We start from the raw sequence: 21960 nt of genomic DNA on the forward strand, positions 1-21960 counted from the left end.
GTCAATAAAATCTTCCGAGCTCACCCATGAGCTCTAACATTTGGTACAGTCTGTTTCGGTCTTGTTTAAGGAAAGAATATCACAGAGTTTGGCTTCATTAGTTATAAGAAGTTTTGTATGTTTGTGTATCTCACATATTAATTATTTTAAGGTTTGTAGTCAACAATTGAATTTCTTCATTGCAAGGTTTCTTTTATAAGCAATTATTTAGTTTCCTCTGAAACAGATTTGTTCAACTAGGTTTTTGTGAAGTATTTGGTAATATCGTTTTTTAGGTCTGTTTAGTAAATAAAAATCAGGAGATGTGGTAGTATTGCCATTGAGACAACTATCCACAAAAGCCGGTTCAAATGAAGTTGATATAAGAAATTATAGGCAATCGTTCGGCCTTCAATAATGAGAAAACCCAATACCATAAAGTCGGCTATAAAATGTCCCGGCATAAAAAATATGAAAAGATTTATTTAGAAAGCTAACGGCCTAATTTATAACAAAATAATATTACGAAAAATAAATATGACAGACACGAACCAACGACAATTATACATCCTTACAGGCTTCTTACGTGGGACAGACACTTAACGAATGTGGCGGCCTGGGACACTGGTGTTTTGTCACAACATACTGTAAGAACAAACAATATATGTTTTTATTGGTATTAATATTGATTTTGTTATCAGTAAATTCAAAGCAAACTGAATATTATTGTCTTTTTGTATATTGGATATAGAAGTATCCGGCCACGTCCACTCTGTGTAGTATTTGTATTTGTATTCATCTGATGAGTTAAGCCTTTTTCAACTGATTTTTATAGTTCGTTCTTATGTTGTACTGTTACACCCCTGTCCTAGGTTAGGGGAGGGTTGGGATTCTGCTGACATATTTAACACCACCACCATTCTGTATGTATGTGCCTGTCCCAAGCCAGGAGCTTGTAATTCGGTGGTTGTCGTTTGTGTACAAAATGTATGTGTAACATTTTTTTTTTCGTTCATTTTTGGTACATAAATTAGGCCGTTAGTTTTCTCGTTTAAATTGTTTTACATTGTCATTTCGGGCCTTTTATAGCTGTCTATGCAGAATGGGCTTTGCTCATTGTTGAAGGCTGTACATTGACCTATAGTTGTTAATTGTTGTGTGATTTGATCTCTTGTGGAGAGTTGTCTCATCGGCATTCATACCACATCTTCTTTTTTATATATAAAAATCAGTTAAAATGGTCTTTATTCAGATCGATACAAAGAACAAACTAACAAAAACACACACCGGACGTGGAAGTATAACAATACCAAGAAGAAAATCGTATCTAAATCTTGAACACATCAATATATGTTTTCGATAAGTCAAGTTTTGTTAAACATTTTCCAGTATTTAGTTAATTCTTAGGTGGACTAATTCCTTCGATTGGGATTGTTCGAAAGTAAATACTGTGTTATGTTTTATAATAATTTCTAAAATCTTCAATATATTGTCTTGTTGTGCATCGGACTCAAATTTTGTACTTAGTTTCAAATATTGTAAATTTTTCTAGAGACTTTAAAGTCTAAATCATGTTTATAAAACTTGAAATGTATAAGCATTTTGTTTTTGTAACAATGGACCCTTTGCCATAAATAAAATGCCAAATATCACGTAGCGGTACATTCCACATAATAATTGGTATATCCGGAAACATTATTTCACATTTTTCCTGATGTTTGGGCTCATGGGTGAGTTTGAATGTTTTTATTGACGCACAGGGAGCCTTCATATATTCATTTATTTCTTATTTTCTGATATCAGAAAATGATTTTTGATATCAGAAAATGATTTTTTGAGATCAGGAATTCGATTTTTTGATATCACAAAATCATTTTTTGATATCAGAAAATCTATTTCTTGATATCAAAAAATAATTTTTATTTTCTGATATCAAAAATTCGAATTTCTGATATCAAAAAATAGATTTCCTGATATCAAGAAATGAATTTTTGATATCAGGAATTCGAATTTTTGATATCAGAAAATATGCTTTATTTCTTGATATCAAGAAATCGAATTCCTGATATCAAAAAATAGAATTTTTGATATCAGAAAATCATTTTTTGATATCAGAAAATAAGTAATAAATAGTAAAACGGCGCCTCATAAATATGATCATTGAACATTTTTTACATGTAAATTACAAATACCCTGACTTAAGCCATGATTATTTAACTTTGTATCTTCCACTTCTTGATTTAGAAAAAAATCAACTCAACATATATGACATTTGTGTTACTTATTTGAAACATGCATGTATCTCAGTTTACTGGTATTAAGGAATGCAACAAGTTATGCTAACGTACATATACAATGTACATGTGACTCACATGTAGACCAGTTTTGTAAGCTTTTGTAAACAATTATTCAGTCTGCATGGTTAGCCACTAGTCCGATGTCCCAGACTAGTAATTTAATTTCATTCGGACTAGTAAGTTATTGCAAAACTTTGTTTTGACCAATAAGAAAAATGTCAGAATGTTGGTCTTCGGACTAGTAGTTGAAAAAGTTTTTGGTGCAGACTGATTATTTCTTTTTTTTGTTATTTACATGTATAAGCATGTTTTGTCCTAGTGTATAATATGAGACTTTCATTTTTGTCTAGCCTGCAACTTTTGTTGCAGAAACTGAAAGCTGGACATACATGTAGGGATAGTGTTCCGTCGGCGGCGCTAGCTAACTTCTTAAAAGCTTTATATTTTAGAAGGTGGAAGACCTGGATGCTTCATACTTTAATTGTATATAGATGCCTCATGTTACCAAGTTTCTGTCAGTCACATGTCCAATTTCCTTGACCTCATTTTCATGGTTCAGTGACTACTTGAAAAAAGTTATGATTTTTTATACGACCGCAAAAATTTTAATTTTTCGTCGTATATTGCTATCACGTTGTCGTCGTCCTGCGTCGTCGTCGGAATACTTTTAGTTTTCGCACTCTAACTTTAGTAAAAGTGAATAGAAATCTATGAAATTTTAACACAAGGTTTATAACCACAAAAGGAAGGTTGGGATTGATTTTGGGAGTTTTGGTCCCAAAATTTTAGGAATTAGGGGCCAAAAAGGGCCCAAATAAGCATTTTCTTGGTTTACGCACTATAACTTTAGTTTAAGTAAATAGAAATCTATGAAATTTTGACACAAGGTTTATGACCACAAAAAGAAGGTTGGTATTGATTTTGGGAGTTTTAGTTCAAACAGTTTAGGAATTAGGGGCCAAAAAAGGGCCCAAATAAGCATTATTCTTGGTTTTCGCACAATAACTTTAGTATAAGTAAATAGAAATCAATGAAATTTAAACACAAGGTTTATGACCACAAAAGGAAGGTTGGGATTGATTTTGGGAGTTGAGGTCTGAACAGTTTAGGAATTAGGGGCCAAAAAGGGGCCCAAGTAAGCATTATTCTTGGTTTTCGCACCATAACTTTAGTATAAGTAAATAGAAATCTTTATAATTTAAACACAAGGTTTATGACCATAAAAGGAAGGTTGGGTTTGATTTTGGGAGTTTTGGTCCCAACAGGTTTTTAGGAATAAGGGGCCCAAAGGGTCCAAAATTGAACTTTGTTTGATTTCATCAAAAATTGAATAATTGGGGTTCTTTGATATGCCGGATCTAACTGTGTATGTAGATTCTTTTTGGTCCCGTTTTCCAATTGGTCTACATTAAGGTCCAAAGGGTCCAAAATTAAACTTAGTTTGATTTTAACAAAAATTGAATCCTTGGGGTTCTTTGATATGCTGAATCTAAAAATGTACTTAGATTTTTGATTATTGGCCCAGTTTTCAAGTTGGTCCAAATCGGGGTCCAAAATTAAACTTTGTTTGATTTCATCAAAAATTGAATAATTGGGGTTCTTTGATATGCCAAATCTAACTGTGTATGTAGATTCTTAATTTTTAGTCCCGTTTTCAAATTGGTCTACATTAAATACCAAAGGGTCCAAAATTAAACTAAGTTTGATTTTAATAAAAATTGAATTCTTTGGCTTTTTTGATATGCTGAATTTAATCATGTACTTAGATTTTTGATTATGGGCCCAGTTTTCAAGTTGGTTCAAATCAGGATCCAAAATTATAATATTAAGTATTGTGCAATAGCAAGAAATTTTCAATTGCACAGTATTCAGCAATAGCAAGAAATCTTCAATTGCACAGTATTGTGCAATAGCAAAAAATGTTCAATTGCACAGTATTGTGCAATAGCAAGAAATCTTCAATTGCACAGTATTGTGCAATAGCAAATATTTTCAATTGCACAGTATTGTGCAATAGCAAGAAATATCTAATTGCACAATATTGTGCAATAGCAAGAAATTTTCAATTGATTGGAGTTATCTTTCTTTGTCCAGAATAGTAGTTGAATCAACTTAAATCATTGTTTTATACAATGCACAATGTATATTCACTTTTACTACCAACTGATAAATTAAAACACTCTTTACCATTCAGTGATAACAAGCACTTTTTGTTACATTTTAATATTTTATGATGTATTTAAATGAGTAGTTATTGTTGCAAACTCCATTAGAAATTTGAATTGAGATCAGTTTTGAAAAAAGGGAAAGGGGGATGTGAAAAAAAAATGGTGGGGGGGGGGGGGGTTAATTTTTCTCATTTGAGATTTCATAAATAAAAAGAAAATTTCTTCAAACATTTTTTTGAGAGGATTAATATTCAACAGCATAGTGATTGCTCAAAGACAAAAAAATTATTTTAAGTTCATTAGACCACATTCATTCTGTGTCCAAAACCTATGCTGTGTCAACTATTTAATCACAATCCAAATTTAGAGCTGAATCCAGCTTGAATGTTGTGTCCATACTTGCCCCAACCGTTCAGGGTTCAACCTATGCGGTCGTATAAAGCTGCGCCCTGCGGAGCATCTGGTTGTAATATGAAATACTCTCTTATTGTAAGTAACAGGATACTATATATTTTGGTATGTGCATACCTAACCTTGCAAGGTCCTCATACCGATCATACACAGTCTGCACCAAAAACTTTTTCAACTACTGGTCCGAAGACCAATATTCTGACATTTTTCTTATTGGGCCAAACAAAGTTTTGCAAAATCTTACAAGTCCGAACCAAATTTGACTAGTCTGGGGCATCGGACTAGTGGCTAACCGTGCAGACTGTACATTTTTCACTTGACCTCAACCTCATTTCATGGATCAGTGAACAAGGTTAAGTTTTGGTGGTCAAGTCCATATCTCAGATACATGTACATGTACTATAAGCAATATGTCTACTGTAATCAGTGTATGGAAGGACTGTAAGGTGTACATGTCCAACTGGCAGGTGTCAATTGACCTTGACCTCATTTTCATGGTTCAGTGGTTATAGTTAAGTTTTTGAGTTTGGTCTTTTTATCCAATACTACATGTATATGCAATAAGTCAACTATATTTGGTGTTTATCCAATACTATATGCAATAAGTCAACTATATTTGGTGTATGGAAATATTTGATGACTATATGTCAGTGGTTCAGTGGTTATAGTTAAGTTTTTCAGTTTGGTCTTTTTATCCAATACTACATGTATATGCAATAAGTCAACTATATTTGGTGTTTATCCAATACTATATGCAATAAGTCAACTATATTTGGTGTATGGAAATATTTGATGACTATATGTCAGTGGTTCAGTGGTTATAGTTAAGTTTTTCAGTTTGGTCTTTTTATCCAATACTATATGCATTAAGTCAACTATATTTGGTGTTTATCCAATACTATATGCAATAAGTCAACTATATTTGGTGTATGGAAATATTTGATGACTATATGTCAGTCGCTCAGATTGAATTTGACCTTGACCTCATTTTCATGGTTCATTGCTCAGTGTTAAGTTTATGTTTAAATTGTAATTAAGCTTTATATTTAGGACTACCAGTATCAACATAATATCAATGATTAGTAAAGAAGGAGAGACATTTCAGCGTGTGCACTCTTGTTATTTTATTTTCAACCGTCATGGAAAGATTTGTCACCTCACCTCACCTATTCTCTTCATGCCGGTCGTCATTTAAGGCCCTTGAAAGATTTGTATGCCCCATTTATGAGCATTATGTTTTCTGGTCTGTGCGTCCGTCCATCGTACGTTCATTCGTCTGTTCGTCCCTCCGTCTGTCCTGCTTCAGGTTAAAGTTTTTGGTCAAGGTAGTTTTTGATGGAGTACACATGTTCCTTTTGATATGATCTTTCTAATTTTAATGCCAAATTAGAGATTTCCCCCAATTTTCACGGTCCATTGAACATAGAAAATGATAGTGCCAATGGGGCATTTATGTACCAGGGACACATTCTTGTTGCATTGTCAGTTGAAAAGCAAACTCAAATCATAAGAACTGAAATGTTGGAATTTTGTACTTTATTTTACAGTTGTGTTATTATCTGTACATGTTATTCTAGTCATATATACTGTGTACGCCGCTGGATTGAAACTGACGTGGAAAGGTAACACACGGCCAGCGAAAGCTCTTTTTATGAGAGCCCAGGTGGTCGTGTGGTCTAGCGGGACGGCTGCAGCGCAGGCGATTTGGTGTCACGATATCACAGTAGCATGGGTTCGAATCCCGGCGAGGGAAGAACCAAAAATTTGCGAAAGCAAATTTACAGATCTAACATTGTTGGGTTGATGTTTAGACGAGTTGTATATACATTATGTACACAGCCATGTATCACCATCATTGATGGCTATCCGATGGATACATCTGTTGTAGGGTTGTCACTGACTCAGACGTACTTATAAATATAATTATTTTCTGTGACTGTATCTTACATTCATTTGTAGGATCCTTTACTATAGATAATTTAGCTGATCTGTAACAATAACATCTTCATGCCTTATATATCATGTACTGCAGTACGCCGCTGGATTGAGACTGACGTGGAAAGGTAACACACGGCCAGCGAAAGCTCTTTTTATGAGAGCCCAGGTGGTCATGTGGTCTAGCGGGACGGCTGCAGTGCAGGCGATTTGGTGTCACGATATCACAGTAGCATGGGTTCGAATCCCGGCGAGGGAAGAACCAAAAATTTGCGAAAGCAAATTTACAGATCTAACATTGTTGGGTTGATGTTTAGACGAGTTGTATATATATATATATATATATATACGTCTGAGTCAGTGACAACTCTACAACAGATGTATCCATCGGATTGCCATCAATGATGGTGATACATGGCTGTGTACATAATGTATATACAACTCGTCTAAACATCAACCCAACAATGTTAGATCTGTAAATTTGCTTTCGCATATATATAGACATAATAAAACCTTTGCAACATTAACCTTGATAAAGGAGGGCATGCACACAGTACAAGATCAATTTCACATAATAGTAGTCCTGCAAAAAAGGTGGAGCTTTAATTATACCTGTCAATGCATGCATTTGTGTACCTGCAATTTGTACAATAGTTGAATAGTTGGTTTGTTGCAGGATGAATTAATGTATGGTTACAGTCATTCCTATATTTATATAATCTAAAGGAAGACTATTGTATCAATACTTGAGTACATGTAGCTCATTCTTTTCTCCAATTAATATATATATGTACATTATATTAATTAAAAATGTCTATAATCTGGTGATAAAATTGTATTTTTTGTTTGTCATCACAGAAGTCTGTCGAAAATGTAGAAGTGACATGGTGCATGCCATCCTGGACAAAGATAATCCTACAGAAAGCCTATATGCACCTGTAAATGCAAATTCTGAAGATACATGTACCACCATTACTACTGTCTCAGAGGAGGTAGGAATTCTATTACAATAACCATGATAACAGATATGATTGAAATATTACTGTGAGATGTTTGTTAGGGTGAAAATATATATGATATATAATGTAAGAATTTACTTTTGGGAAAGTCAGTACAAATTGTGTTTTAAAATAAGTATTACAAAGTAGCTACGATATTTCTTAGAAACTGTAATTGTAAGATGCTATTGATTTATAAAAAAAGTATCAAAACAACTTTTTTTTTTCTCCAAGTAAAACAGTAGAATGGAGCAGTTACATGTATGTACTGACATCATCAAAATTGCATATTTTTCTAACATTGCAACAAATTATTGGTTCGTAAATGACTATCATGCAAAGACACTAAACTGCCAATAATATGCATCATCATGCATGTAAGATGTTGATGAAGATGATCCTTCCTTTAAAGCTATTTAAGAAAAGCCTCCAATACTTAGCTTCTTCATTTTTCTTCTGAACTCCAGAAAAAAATAGCAAGATTTAAAATATTGAAAAAACAAAAATTGTAACACGCATTAGCATAATTAGGAAAGTAATATTTTCTGATGAAAATATAAACAGGATTTTGCAAAAGATATATCTGTTAACCAATTTCAAGTATTTGACCAATTTTTACATCCCTTTATATTTGTTTTAGCTATAAATAAGCTTTGTGTAAATTACAAAATAAGCCACATGAGGTCAATATTACATGTATGTGAAATATTGTAAATTCATATATATAATATTGCCCTAGTAAGTTCATTTGATGTATACAATTTATTTCTTTTATTCTGATACAGAGAGCAAGCCCAGACAATATTTCCTGTGATTTCCAACAGAACAAAAATGATGAATATCAGGAAGAAGATGCTGCAAGCTGTAGCACACAGGTAAAATGAAAACCTTAACTGTCCTAACTTAAATGGCCAAAATACAAGGATTCTCTAGTTTGCAAACAATTTATTAGTCCCCTACTGTTGAAGGCGAAGTGAACTTAAGGTTTGCACTCTGGGCTGAGTACACAGTTATTGTCTCTTGAATATTTGTTGTCCACAATTAGGCCTAAAAAAAATAATGTTGTGTTTCCGATCACCCCCTTGAAATTTTGAAGGGACGGTAGGTAGGGATTTTTTTTTTTTATAATATTAATATATAAACTCCATCTGGTGAACCAACGCCTGTGTGAATCATTTCGTTAGAGTCCCTGAAGTGGATACCTTGGTATGCAGGGTTGTCAAATTATGCAAATAAATGCAACATTAAAATAATACCCAAAATTGACAACAACACTTCGAATGGTCTGCAATTTTATTTGCTATGGTCTACATGTTTCGCCTGCAAGGCAGGCTTCATCAGGACAATTTTTATACAGAAATTAATCTTCCTATTGTTGCCGACGCGCTAGGAAGTAGTAACCTCCAACAATGGCCAGGTTGGAAGAGAAGCCTAATGCGAAGTGGTAGGAACCATGGGAAGTTCGTCCAATTAGATACCAAGCCTTTAGAACAATTTCATGTATCATATAATAGTAAAACGAACTCAAGTTACATTGTAAACAAACTTTAATTTTCTTAATTTTCTATATTTATCTTTATATCTATTTATAACTCTGTATTGCTACTTTCACTTTTCATTGTTTCTCTCACCATGACGACGTCAAATTTCACCACTTTGAGTACTTCAGGGATTAATTTCTGTATAAAAATTGTCCTGATGAAGCCTGCCTTGCAGGCGAAACATGTAGACCATAGCAAATAAAATTGCAGACCATTCGAAGTGTTGTTGTCAATTTTGGGTATTATTAATATATAAAACTCAATTTCCAGTTACCAGACAAAGTTTGGGATTTAATAGAAAGAGATTGATTACCCACTTTAAAAATCTCCCTGAGATAACTTTTAGTTTACCCCTTTTAAAATCCCCCTGAAATAACTTTTAGTTTACCCCCTTTTGAAATACCCCTGAAAAAAAAACTAAGTCCAAACCTAAAAAAAATTTGGGTAGCACTTCCCCTAGGAAATTAGCTTTTTAAACCCAATTCCCCCATTTCAGGACCAAAAGTTTGGGATTGTCAGAGAAAGAAATTGAGAAGATGTGGGGCAGATTCATTTATAGGAACATGAACCAAACATCATCCCAAACCTACAGATAGACAAATATATTATATACACTGCACCTGGCAGGACACTTTCTTTTGGCAAAGCATTTGTGGCTTTTCATCAGAATGTCTAAAGCATTGATTGGCTGACCAGTTTCAGATGGATTAATATCAGGTTCATTTTGAAGAAGGGTCTGGCATGAAAATTTGATAAATTAATTTTAACTCCAAAAGATTGCATTGTTCCAACAGTTGTGTTATTGTCATCAATCTCGGTCCAGTCATTTTTGCCGGTGGCCGAGCACAAAATTTGTGTTGTGTATTTTTTTTCATCGATGTTAGACATTGGATGAATTCCATTGCTAATGTCAAAAAAGGTGTTACTTTCTGTAAAATTTAGAAATATTTTTTTCTCCGCGAAATGGTCACACTTTCCGCGTTGAACATTGAATAGGACGCGTTGTGTTGCCATGTTCAAACACTGACAAACGAAAATAACTACTGCGCATGCTCCCGCATATAAGGAAGATGCCACTTTCCAGTACATTCTAAAAATAAGCCTCGAGTTTAAAATTAGCGTTGTTTTCTTTTGGGGCGATAAAAAGATCGAGGGACTTAGAATTTTTTATTTTCTTTCAGAAAAAACGGTCGGTAGGTATACAAATTATTTTTTTCCCATATCAGCTTTAAAAACTTTTGAGTCGGGGGTCTGAAGGACGGTCAGTCGGGTGACCGGAAACACAACATTTTTTTTTAGGCCTTATGTTCCCTAGTGTACATGTGTCCGTATTGTGAGTTAGAGCCGATAAAGTTTTCTATAATTTTGATATAATTTGTCCCAAAAGTAGAACAACACACTGTAAGAATTTTATTGAGAAACTGCAGGTGGGATTTTTTTATTTCCATTTATTGTCTTAAGGAAATGCACCACAAAATAACTGTCTTTCACCCTCTGCATGTCCATTCTGTCAGTCCGGCAAATCAGTTTTCCACACTTTTTCCTGCATGCTTGAAGATATTGATTTGATATTTGGTATATTGTTTTATCATGACAAGTTACAGATCAATTTTGATTTTTGTTCTGATCTGATAATTTTGTGCAGAATTATAATTGAACTTCAAAAAATTCACTTGCATAATCAGTTTCCCAGATTTTTTCGTCATGACTGAAGATTTTGACTTTGATATTTATTATATGTTGTAAACATGTTCAAAATATTGCACTTTTAATTTCAAAATATTCATTTAACCATGTCAAAATTTCATAATGCAAGAAATATCTCTGTATAAGCTTGTCAATACCTTTTGTGCCTAATTTTCAAATTGGTCAACGTTTTTGTCTAAAAGGTCCAAAATTAAACTTTATTTGACCTCAACAAAAATTTATTTCTAGGGGACCTAGATGTGCTTATTTGAAAAAATTAATCTAAATTTTAAAGATTTTTCGTCTGTTTTTTTTAAATTGGTCCACATACATTTGTAAAGGTTTAAAGGATTCCAACTCAAACTTAGTTTGATTTTAACCACAATTGAATTCTTGTGATACTTTGTGTAATCTACACATGTATTTACTTTTTATACAACCGTAAACAAAATTTGAGGTGGTATATTGGTATCATGTTGTTGTCGTCAGCGACGTCTGAAGATATTTAGTTTCCTGTAATTTAATGCAAAGTATGAAACCATAAAAGAAAGGTTGAGGATTATGGTCCCAATAGTTAACGAATTAAGAGCATAAAAAAGGGCCCAAAGAAGCATTATTAAACCCCATGCATTGAAGTTGCGGAGGGTTTTTGCCCTGTCTGTCCATCCTGTTTCTTGTCATCACAACTCCTCTCAAACCACACAACAGGATTTCACAAAACCTTTTTAGATAATAAGGACATACAATGTAGTTGTGCATATCGACAGGAAATTAGGATTCAATTTTTTTACTTGGAGTTACGTCCCTTTGAACTTATTTACATTAATGTACTACAACTCCTCTGAAACTACACAATAGAATTTCATGAAACTTTGTAGATAATAAGGAAATTTTATGTAGATGTGCATATTGACAGGAAATTAAGATTCATTTTTATGTCCCATTTATGGGCATTATGTTTTCTGGTCTGCGTCCGTTCGTTCGTCCGTCTGTCAAGCTTCAGGTTAAATTATTCAGTCGAGGTAGTTTTTGATGAAGTTGAAGTCCAATCAACATGTAACTTAGTACACATTTTTCCTCTGATATGATCTTTCTAATTTTAATGCCAAATTAGAGTTTTTACCCCATTCTCACGGTCCACTGAACATATAAAATGATAGTGTGGATGGGGCATCTGTGTACTAGGGACACATTCTTGGTTTTTTTCTTACACTTATTTCATTTCTCCAATGACAATGTGGGGACATGGAGTATGTGAGCGTGCTCACTAAGGTTCTTTAATACGATTTTCCAGACAATTATAAACTTGTGTGTAAGTGTATGGATCGTTCTTTGATACATGTATGCCTAATCTAACTGTGTATTTAGATTAATTTTTTTTTTATCCCAATTTAAAATTGGTCTACATTAAGGTCCAAAGGGTCTTAAATAAACTGAATTTGATTTTAACAAAAATTGAAATCTTTGGGTTCTTTTATATGCTAAATCTAAACCTGTAGTTAGATTTCTTTTGATTATGGGCTCAGTTTTCAAGTTGATCCAAATCGGTGTCCAAAATTAAACTTTGTTGATTTCAACAAAAATTGAATATATTGGGGTTTTTGATATGCTGAATTTAACCGTGTATTTAGATATTTGATTTTTTGGCCATATCAGCAAATTGGTCCATATTGAGGTCAAAAGGGTCCAAAATTAAACTTTGTTTGATTTCATCAAAAATTGAATTCTTAAGGTTCTTTAATATGCTGTATCTAACCACAATTTAAGATTTTGGATATTGGACCTAAATAGGTAAATTGTTATGCGTTACTTTTCTACATTGACTAGAGGTATAGGGGAGGGTTGAGATCTCCAAAAAATGTTTAACCCGTCACATTATTAGGAGCCCCTGGCCTTTGTTAGTCTTGTATGATTTTTAATTTAAGTTTCTTGTGTATAATTTATAGTTAAGTATGACGTCCATTATCACTGAACTAGTATATATATTTGTTTAGGGGCCAGTTGAAGGACACCTCCGGGTGCAGGAGTTTCTCGCTGACCTTCAGGGTTGTTGTCTCTTTGACACATTCCACATTTCCATTCTCAACTTTAGATGTCCAAATTAAATTTTTTAAGTTCTTGGACCAATTTCATTCTCTGTCAGAAACCTATGCTGTGTCAAATATTTAATCACACTTCAAATTCTGAGCTGTATCGAGCTTGAATGGTATGTCCATGTGTTGCAAATAATGATTACTTTCTGATAAATTTGACCATGTTGAGGCACTTATGTCCTGACTCTTACTTTTGGTTATCAAATATAAACTGACTCAGCTTCATGATTTTATCTATGCAGCCTCAAGACTCAAGAGATGGTTTGAATCTCAATTTTATCTAGATTATCATAATATTTCTTATCTTTTCAGATGTTAAATGCTGATTCTCAGGGTAGTTTGTGGTTACTGAATAGCCAGTACACTGACACCAGTGAACATATAGACAACTCAGATATCCCTCATTATGATATTTCAGTGAAACGTAAAGCACTTGATAACTTTTTGCAATCCTGTGGTCTTAGCCCTGTGAAGAAATAACTTAAAATCAACTGGAATCAATCATCCTAACACACCCAATATGACTATACAATGAAGATCGAACAGATATTTGTACAGGTGGTTAATGTTCTTGCACCAGGACAAGGAAGTCATCTTCTACATTCAGTCATGAATTTATCTCCTTCAACATCATCTGACAAAACGCTTGAAAATCTACAGCTTATAATTTATCATCTGATTGGGGAACACAGAGACAGATTTTGTCAGTATTTGCAAGTAACTTTACTTTTAAAGAAATGAGTACTTATATTCCAAATTTAACAAAATATAGATATACAGCAGCCAAAAAACATGCTTCAGAAAAAGGATAAGGACAGCCTGTATAAATTTCACCATATACCTGCAAAGGGTTGTCTGAACATCAAACTAAATGTTTATTGATTTTGTTATGTCTCCAAGCGTAATGACTGATTCACCATTTCTGGAAACAAAATTAAAACTATCAAATGGAGAACTTTATCAAGTACCTCAAATAATTTTGAATAGTGTTTGCTCTCGTGTTGTAGAACAGTACCAGACTTTTTGTAGGGAATCAGGAATTGGTGATGTGGCAAGTGACAGATCATATATGAGAATATTACAGCCCACTGAACCTAATATCAGAAAAAGTATGAAAGGTCTAGATAACTATGCAGCTGATGGAGCCAAAGATATTGATGACCTGAAGAAAATTGTAAATGTATTGGGCAAAGAATGGGAAGATGGTATATTCCAACAATTATCCAACTGTAAACAGTGTTTAAAGCTTGATTATAAGGTTTGTTTTTGGTATAGATAAAGAAACATGCAATAATGTTATAATTCATGAGACACTAATCCCGTCAACGCAGAACACTAAAATATATTCAGAACAAGGTCCATAGGTGACTGCAGCCTTCAACAATGGAATCACACACTAAGTAAGCTAAGGACAAAAAAAAAAGAAGTTTGAAAGATGAATTAAATTTTGATTTGAAAATGTTGCAATGATATTTATATTTTCCTTACAGCTTTATGATTCTTTAAGAAATCCTACAGGCGCCTAGGTGGCTGAGTTAGTCTAAGTAGTTATTACTGTAATCACTAGCCAGTCAACACTGAGCTTGTTATTTCGAACCCAGTGATTACTGATTACAAGTGCACTCCATTTCAATGGAAGGTCAGTGGTTTTCTTCAGGCAATATGGCTTCCTACGCCAATAAAAACATATTTCCTACACTCTTTCATGTCATTCTAAAATGAAAATAAACAAAGTTATCTACCTTGAATTGAATTTTTTTTTAACCTCTTTGCTTATACAGATGAACTGCATTGTTTATGTCTATTTTCTTTTTTTTTTTTAAATCTGTGCTCTATGACGTCAGCGTGCAAAATGCAGATAAAGCCAAATAAAAACATATGTGTGGATCGAGTTACCCTACTTTTCAGTGGTTCAATGGTAATTTGGAATTAAAGCAATTTTCTAAAGAGTTAATATAATTCTTTTTCTCCAGTGATAATATTTCACAATTCTATTGATGTTGTGGATAGTATAAAACTAGCATCAAAATTCAATTTTAATAAAAAAAAGAAAATAAGACAAACAATGAAGTTCATCAGTATAAACAAAGAGGTTAAAAAAAAAATTTAATTCAAGGTAGATAACTTTGTTTATTTTCATTTTAGAATGACATGAAAGAGTGTAGGAAATACGGCTAATCAATATATTTGTAAGATGATACACATACATGTAAGTGGGTCTCTCCTCAAATGTTAATATTTGCACAATAGATATTATAACCCATTCATTACCTATTGAAATATATATGTTAGTGAAATGAACAAATGTTATTGATATTTGATTTTTATGCCCCACCTACGATAGTAGAGGGGCATTATGTTTTCTGGTCTGTGCGTCCGTTCGTCCGTCCGTCCGTTCGTCCGTCTCTCCCGCTTCAGGTTAAAGTTTTTGGTCAAGGTAGTTTTTGATGAAGTTGAGGTCCAATCAACTTGAAACTTAGTACACATGTTCCCTATGATATTATCTTTCTAATTTTAATGCCTAATTATATTTTTTATCCAATTTCACGGTCCATTGAACATGGAAAATGATAGTGCGAGTGGGGCATCCGTGTACTTTGGACACATTCTTGTTTTTTAAGGAAACAAAAGCAAATTTAGAGAAAATAAATCTGCGATTGAAAGAAGCCAAGGAAGAAACAGAACAAATCAGGAGGAATTGTCGGGACATTATCAAAACTTACCAGGTATGGTTTAAATACCTATTCTGATATTGGCCTGAAAGAACAATGTAAACAAGAAATTTTTAGGATGTCTTTATTATTGAGAAAACTGTGACAGAATAGTAATGGAAATGAGGAATGTGTTAAAGAGACAACAACCCCGTCAAAAGGCAGAAAACAGCCCACGGCCACCAATGAGTCTTCAACACAGCGAGAACATTCTACACCCCCTACTTGCTATAGGTATAGCAAATACAAATACACACACTAAAATTTTGATAGCATAATTTGTATACAGCATTTCATGTAATGGCTAATTTAGTGTTGATGTCCATTCTACCAAAATTGCAATCACAGAATATCAGGAATACCTTGAATCAAGGGGAAAGTAATTTTTTCCTGTAATGGTATGATTTTCATACAAATAAAACTACCTTGATTTATTGTTTGTGTCTTAAAATTTCTACACATACTTGCATATTATGAAATGTTTGCTGAGCACAGCCTGATACAACTGCAGAGGTTGAACCCTGAACAGTTGGGCCAAATTTTTTATGGTTTTTTATCTTGTCTACCTTTTACCATTTGGGCAAAGTCAAAATAAATGGTTCCTTGCATATATAGCAATAATTATCAACCATGCTGATAATTTGATTAGATAATTTGATTTCAAATGATGTGGCTTAATGTGTAGAATATTCCTGCAAAATTTCTTTGGGAAATCTCAAGTATTGAAAAAATTATGTTAAAAAAAGATGCCAAAATTGTCAGGAGTGCAACACTTTTTTGTGACATTTTGAAAAAATACTTTTTTTTCAAGACACAGCAAATTGTTTTATGGAGTGATATGCCGTAAATTCTTATTTCTTTGAAAACTGTTATATCTTAGTAATGATTTTAGCTCAAAATGAAGCTTTTCCATTGAACCGTTTTGATACAGATGTGTTTTGAAAAAAAGTTGTGCCATGTCAGGAGTGCAACACAAAAATTAGTATTACTGAGGAATAGAATGAATTATGCTCAAATGACTTACACCTAAACATAAACAAAAGTCAATACTGTTAAACAAATATGTCCTTTCTAGAATAAATAGTTTATTTACCTGATTATTGATATAAATAATGTGTGCGAGTCAAGTAAATAAGTCCTCCCTATGAGTGTCAGGAGTGCAACTTTGAAGTTTAAAGACTCACACTTAAAAAATACAAAAGCAAATATATGGTTCTGTTTTATTTTTCAAAAGATACTATACTAGATACAAGATTGCACCCAAATAGTAGTCTGATAGACAAGGAACTTTTCTTTTAGAACCATTTCTTTGATGTCAGGAGTGCAACACTTTTAAAATGACATTTTCTTGGACTTACATTTTAAGATAATCTCACCTCCTAGTGATTTATTTGCATCTAAACATGTTTTCTAACTATTTAGGTTACATGTATGAGGTATAATAAATTCTGAAAGGTAGGTTTCAAAGCAGGACTTAGATCCAAGAATTGTTTTTTGTCACAGGCAAACATATTTTAATGCTAAATATTCATATAATTTTCAAATTATGGAAGGTAATTGTCTTAAACTTTGTCATTTGATTAGGAAATAACCATATTTCATTTTACAAGTTTTAGAATGGTTTCATGTAACACTTATTAAATTATTATAATTGTTATAACAAACTATTAATTGTGTTGCACTCCTGACATGGATTTATCATAACAAACCATTTATCACATTTTGAGTTCAATTTTAAGACCCAACCTTTCAATGAATGAAAGATGGGAAAGATGGTTGTGAAACTAAGCTTTAGAGTAATATCAGACAGGCTAAGTGCATACAAAGTCAACAACAACTTCAATTTTGAGGAGTAGAAAATTGAGAAAAACAATGAAATAAGATCCTAATCTGAAGGACAATCTAGACAAATATAAACAAAGAAAGAATAAAGAAAACAAAACAAAAGACTTTGACCAGAATTAAAACACATATGAGAAAAGGAAAACAAAACAGAGAAAGTGGCAACAAAAGAGAAGAAAAAAATTGACACAAGCTGAAAAAGGTGCAAACCAGCAGAAAATTGTCCAGTCATGTAGCAAAAGTACAGATGCACTAAAAATACCTAGAGAAATCAGAAAGAGAAGTCAAAGAAAAAGACATTATCTGCCTGACCATTCCAAATCTTGTTGTTAAACAATTGAGCACATCATATCCACAGCTACACCAAGGTGGTTGTCAGAGTTAATGAAAACTGATGGCAGCTGTGTACCAGTAATTGACGAGTCTTAAATATGTTGAAGTATAAACAAAGATGAGGAACCCCATAAAGATTTGAAAACTGTTGAAAAGAAAATGACATTTTCAAAGAGTTCCTTAGTTCTAAGTCTAAGTTTTTTAGGTAGCCTCTATTCTTTTTGAAAATGCCAGTTTCTTTTCAAGTTTCCAGATCTATTAAGGGTCTCTCAACTTTGTTTCCAATTCAGCACCCATCAATTTCTAGCAAACTTCCACCAGTACTGATTAGTTCTTACAACTACCTTGGTTTAGCTGTGGATATGATGTATTCAATTGTTTAAGGGTAATATTTGGGTTTGTCAGGACGAATTAGTCTTCTCGTTCTGATTTCTCTCTATGGTGTATCTGTACCTGTACTTTTACTTATCGACTGGATATTCTTCTGTGAGTTTGGATTTTTTTTTTTGGCTTGTGTAAATTTATTTTTCTCTTCTGTTGCCAATCTCTCTGGGTTTTTTTTTTTCATTTTTCATATCTATGTTTTTGTTTTCATGCTTAAGTCTTTGTAATTAAGTTTTACATTTCTTGTTCTTTCTTTGGTTATATAATGTCTAGTGTGTCCTTGAGGTGGATCTTCTTTCAGATTTTTTCTCAATTTTCTGCTCATCAAAGTTATAGTCGATGTTGACTTTGATGGTTTGTTTTGGTCCCTTATTAGTCTGTCTGATTTTATTCTCAAGTAAGTTTAGTTTCATCAAATAATTTTCCCATCTTTTATTTATTTTAAGGTTGGATAGGCAAGATGAACTCAAAATTTGTGAAACTTTCTATGATAGAAATATTGAATATGTGCAAAAACGTTTTGTTGTGGTAAATTCATGTCAGGAGCTCAACAAAATTAACTGTTTGTTATTACAGTTATAATAATTTAATTAGTATTTCATGAAACCATTATAAAATATTTGAAACTGAAATATGGTTATTTCTCATAAAAATGCACAGTTTATGAGAATCAGCTTCCTAAATTCTAAAATTATATAAAAATTTGTCATTCAAGAATTTTTGATTGGGACAAATATATTTAAATAAATAAATTTATAAGTCCTGCTTTGAAATTCTAAAAGAATATGTTTGTTATACAGGATTGTCTTTTATATATATTTATGTGTGAGCCATTAAATCAAAAATTATTCTATTCCTCAGTAATATTATTTTTTGTGTTGCACTCCTGACATGGCACAACTTTTTTTCAAAACACATCTGTATCAAAACGGTTCAATGGATAAGCTTTATTCTGAGCTGAAATCATCCCTAAGACATAAGAATCTATGGCACATGTCATCATATTATAAGTTGCTGTGTCTTTCAAATAAATCTTTTTAAATGTCAAGAAAAAGTGTTGCACTCCTGACAATTTTGGCATCTTTTTTAATGTAATTTTTCTAATGCTTGAAATTTTCCAAAGATATTTAGGAGGATTATTCCACACATTAAGCCACAACATTCAGCCCATTTTAACATTGCAATCACTGCCATTTTAAAAAAATAGTAGCCAAATGTGATGAGATGTGAATTTATGTATACAAAAAGTGCTATGTATGATATAGCTCAAAAAAATATTGTTTAAATGAAAATAAAATGTCAAATCTGAAAGGCAGAAATGTATATAAACACTTAATCTAGAAATCATGGTATGTTTTGATGATGTATAAACTATTTTGTTATGATATATATTGAATGTCAGGAGTGCAACAAGATAGGGGAAATAAAGTACCTTATATAGGTAATAATTTAAAAAAAAAAATAAGAGTTCAGAAAAATTTTGAAGATTGTAGATCTCTTTTTAAGCTGTTAAACAACAATTCTGATGGATATTTAATGGAATTTAGTTCATAGTTTGGTAACTTACCCTCAATTGTATAAGAATGTGTCAGAAAAATGAATTTAAATATGGTCTGAAGTGCATAAGATGCATAAGGTAAAACAGAAATTACATTCAAATGACAGATTTAGGTCTTTATAAACCAGCAATGATTAAAAAAATTTAAAAAATCATGAGCATTTTGTTCTAGTTTCTGTATTTTAGTTTGGTGTATAATATGTCAGGAGTGCAACAAAAACAGGGGAAATTGGATGTATTTTCTGTTTGATACATCTTTTTTATTAAAAGATTTATCTATCATTTTTTTTCGTCAGTGAATTTAAAAAAGGGTTACTTTTGATAAGGAGAAGGTTTTTTATCAACTTATTGATGAATTATTTTTTAATTAAAACTTTTTCAATCAACTTTAAATGAATTGATACAAAAAAATAGCCAAAAACATTAAAAAAGATTATAATCAAAGATGAGATTATTAATTTTTGCATTAAAAGTCATGTTTGGATTTCTGCAATCAAATGGGGTGAAAAAAATATTAATATTTGATAGTATTTGTTTGGAATCATATTCCCAAAAGGTATACTTGATTTATTTTTTTTCAATTGGTTTATGTCAATAAATTTTCAGAACTTTTTTGTTTCTTTATACTTTTTTATATCCTTTTGGATTTATAAACTTAAATGTATATGTATCAAGATACTATAAAAGAAAATGGACTAAAACAATGTTGAAATTTGACCAAAAAAAATAAATTTGGACCATTTTTTTTGACTTTGCCCATTTCCGTTCTCTTACCACCAAATTTGATAAAACTTGTTCCCTATGTTCATTACCAACAAAGACACATCCAATTGGAATATAGGTAGTTTCATTTTTTAAAATAAAGGAGTAGGTTCAGTAAGACCCCTTTTTGGCCCCAAAATATAGCAGTTTTACAAAATTGTGAAAATGTAATCTTTTAGCTATTTACTGGAAAGTAGAATGCTTATGCTACATAAATATGGCCTTTTTTTGACAATACAATGCACATATATCGGGTACTAGCATCATTAAGTCATGCTAAATTACTGAAATCTTCACAATTTTAGCGTTTTAGTTAAATTTTAGACAGTTTCCGTCTTTAATGAAAGTGGCTGCATTTGTGTTCATTCATTATATTGAAATGTAAGTTGTATTTGATGATATTACATAACATATATAAAGGTTGAGAATGAACACGGATTCGGCTACTTTATAATTTTGACAAAAACCATATCAAAAGTGACGATTTTTGGCATATTTGATAGATTTTTCATATTAATGCTTGAAAGGGAGCGTTTTTAATGCCTAAATCAGTTAAAATCTTTCACATAAACTAATTGAATCAATTGAAATAGACACTTAAGTGTTTAAAAAATGTTCAAAATCTTTCGTTAGATGAACCTGAAATTTGAGGCCAAAATCGGCCCTTACCGACTCCTTTCATGTTTCTCACTAATTATGTAATTTAAGCAAAACAATCTTTTAAATTCGGTATACTTTGTCCCCCCCATCCCCCCACCCCCTTTTTCCTAACATAAAATTATGGATCTGACCCTAATACCAGAGAGAGAATACCAGGGAGAGAAGATTGCCACATTCAAACACCAGATTTTGAATTGATAATTAGCAGAAACATAAATAATGTACAGATTTTGTTATATTGCATGTCTATCTAAAATTTCATAATTAAAAACAAAATATCCTCAAAGTTGTTATTGACTCCCTTACACATGTAGTTCATTGGTACAGATTTTTTTAAGAAGTGTAACTAGACATATACTAATGGAAATAATATTAGGAATACACATTACATTCATAAACAAAAAAATTAAGTTTCTATAGGCATAAGAATGTATAAACTAAACTTTGTCAGATGAATAGGTCCAATTTTGAAGGCAAATTTCAGCTTTTTATTGCTCTGCTTGGCTATGAAAAATATAAAATAAACTATCGCACCAACCTTGCACCAAAAAGATTTTTTATCTTAAGTTTGATATGTATGAACTTGTCAAAATGTTAAAATT

At 32.2% G+C, this 21960-nt stretch overlaps 1 protein-coding gene across 4 annotated transcripts in view; it reads left to right on the forward strand.

Moving 5' to 3' along the window:
- The first annotated feature begins 7632 nt into the window (after positions 1-7632).
- Positions 7633-21960, forward strand: part of LOC143072420 (uncharacterized) — a 31650-nt gene continuing 17322 nt past the window's right edge. For 3 of the 4 annotated variants that reach the window (XM_076247334.1, XM_076247335.1, XM_076247336.1), the window contains exons 1-4: positions 7633-7782; positions 8574-8663; positions 13421-14366; positions 15730-15834. In XM_076247334.1, the coding sequence (XP_076103449.1) occupies positions 13980-14366; positions 15730-15834 (492 nt within the window). In that variant the 5' untranslated portion in view covers positions 7633-7782; positions 8574-8663; positions 13421-13979. The remainder of the gene's footprint in view (positions 7783-8573; positions 8664-13420; positions 14367-15729; positions 15835-21960) is intronic. The other variant, XM_076247337.1, reaches the window with a different exon arrangement.

The sequence above is a fragment of the Mytilus galloprovincialis genome, chromosome 4, assembly GCF_965363235.1.
Source record: "Mytilus galloprovincialis chromosome 4, xbMytGall1.hap1.1, whole genome shotgun sequence".
NCBI lineage: Eukaryota > Metazoa > Mollusca > Bivalvia > Mytilida > Mytilidae > Mytilus > Mytilus galloprovincialis.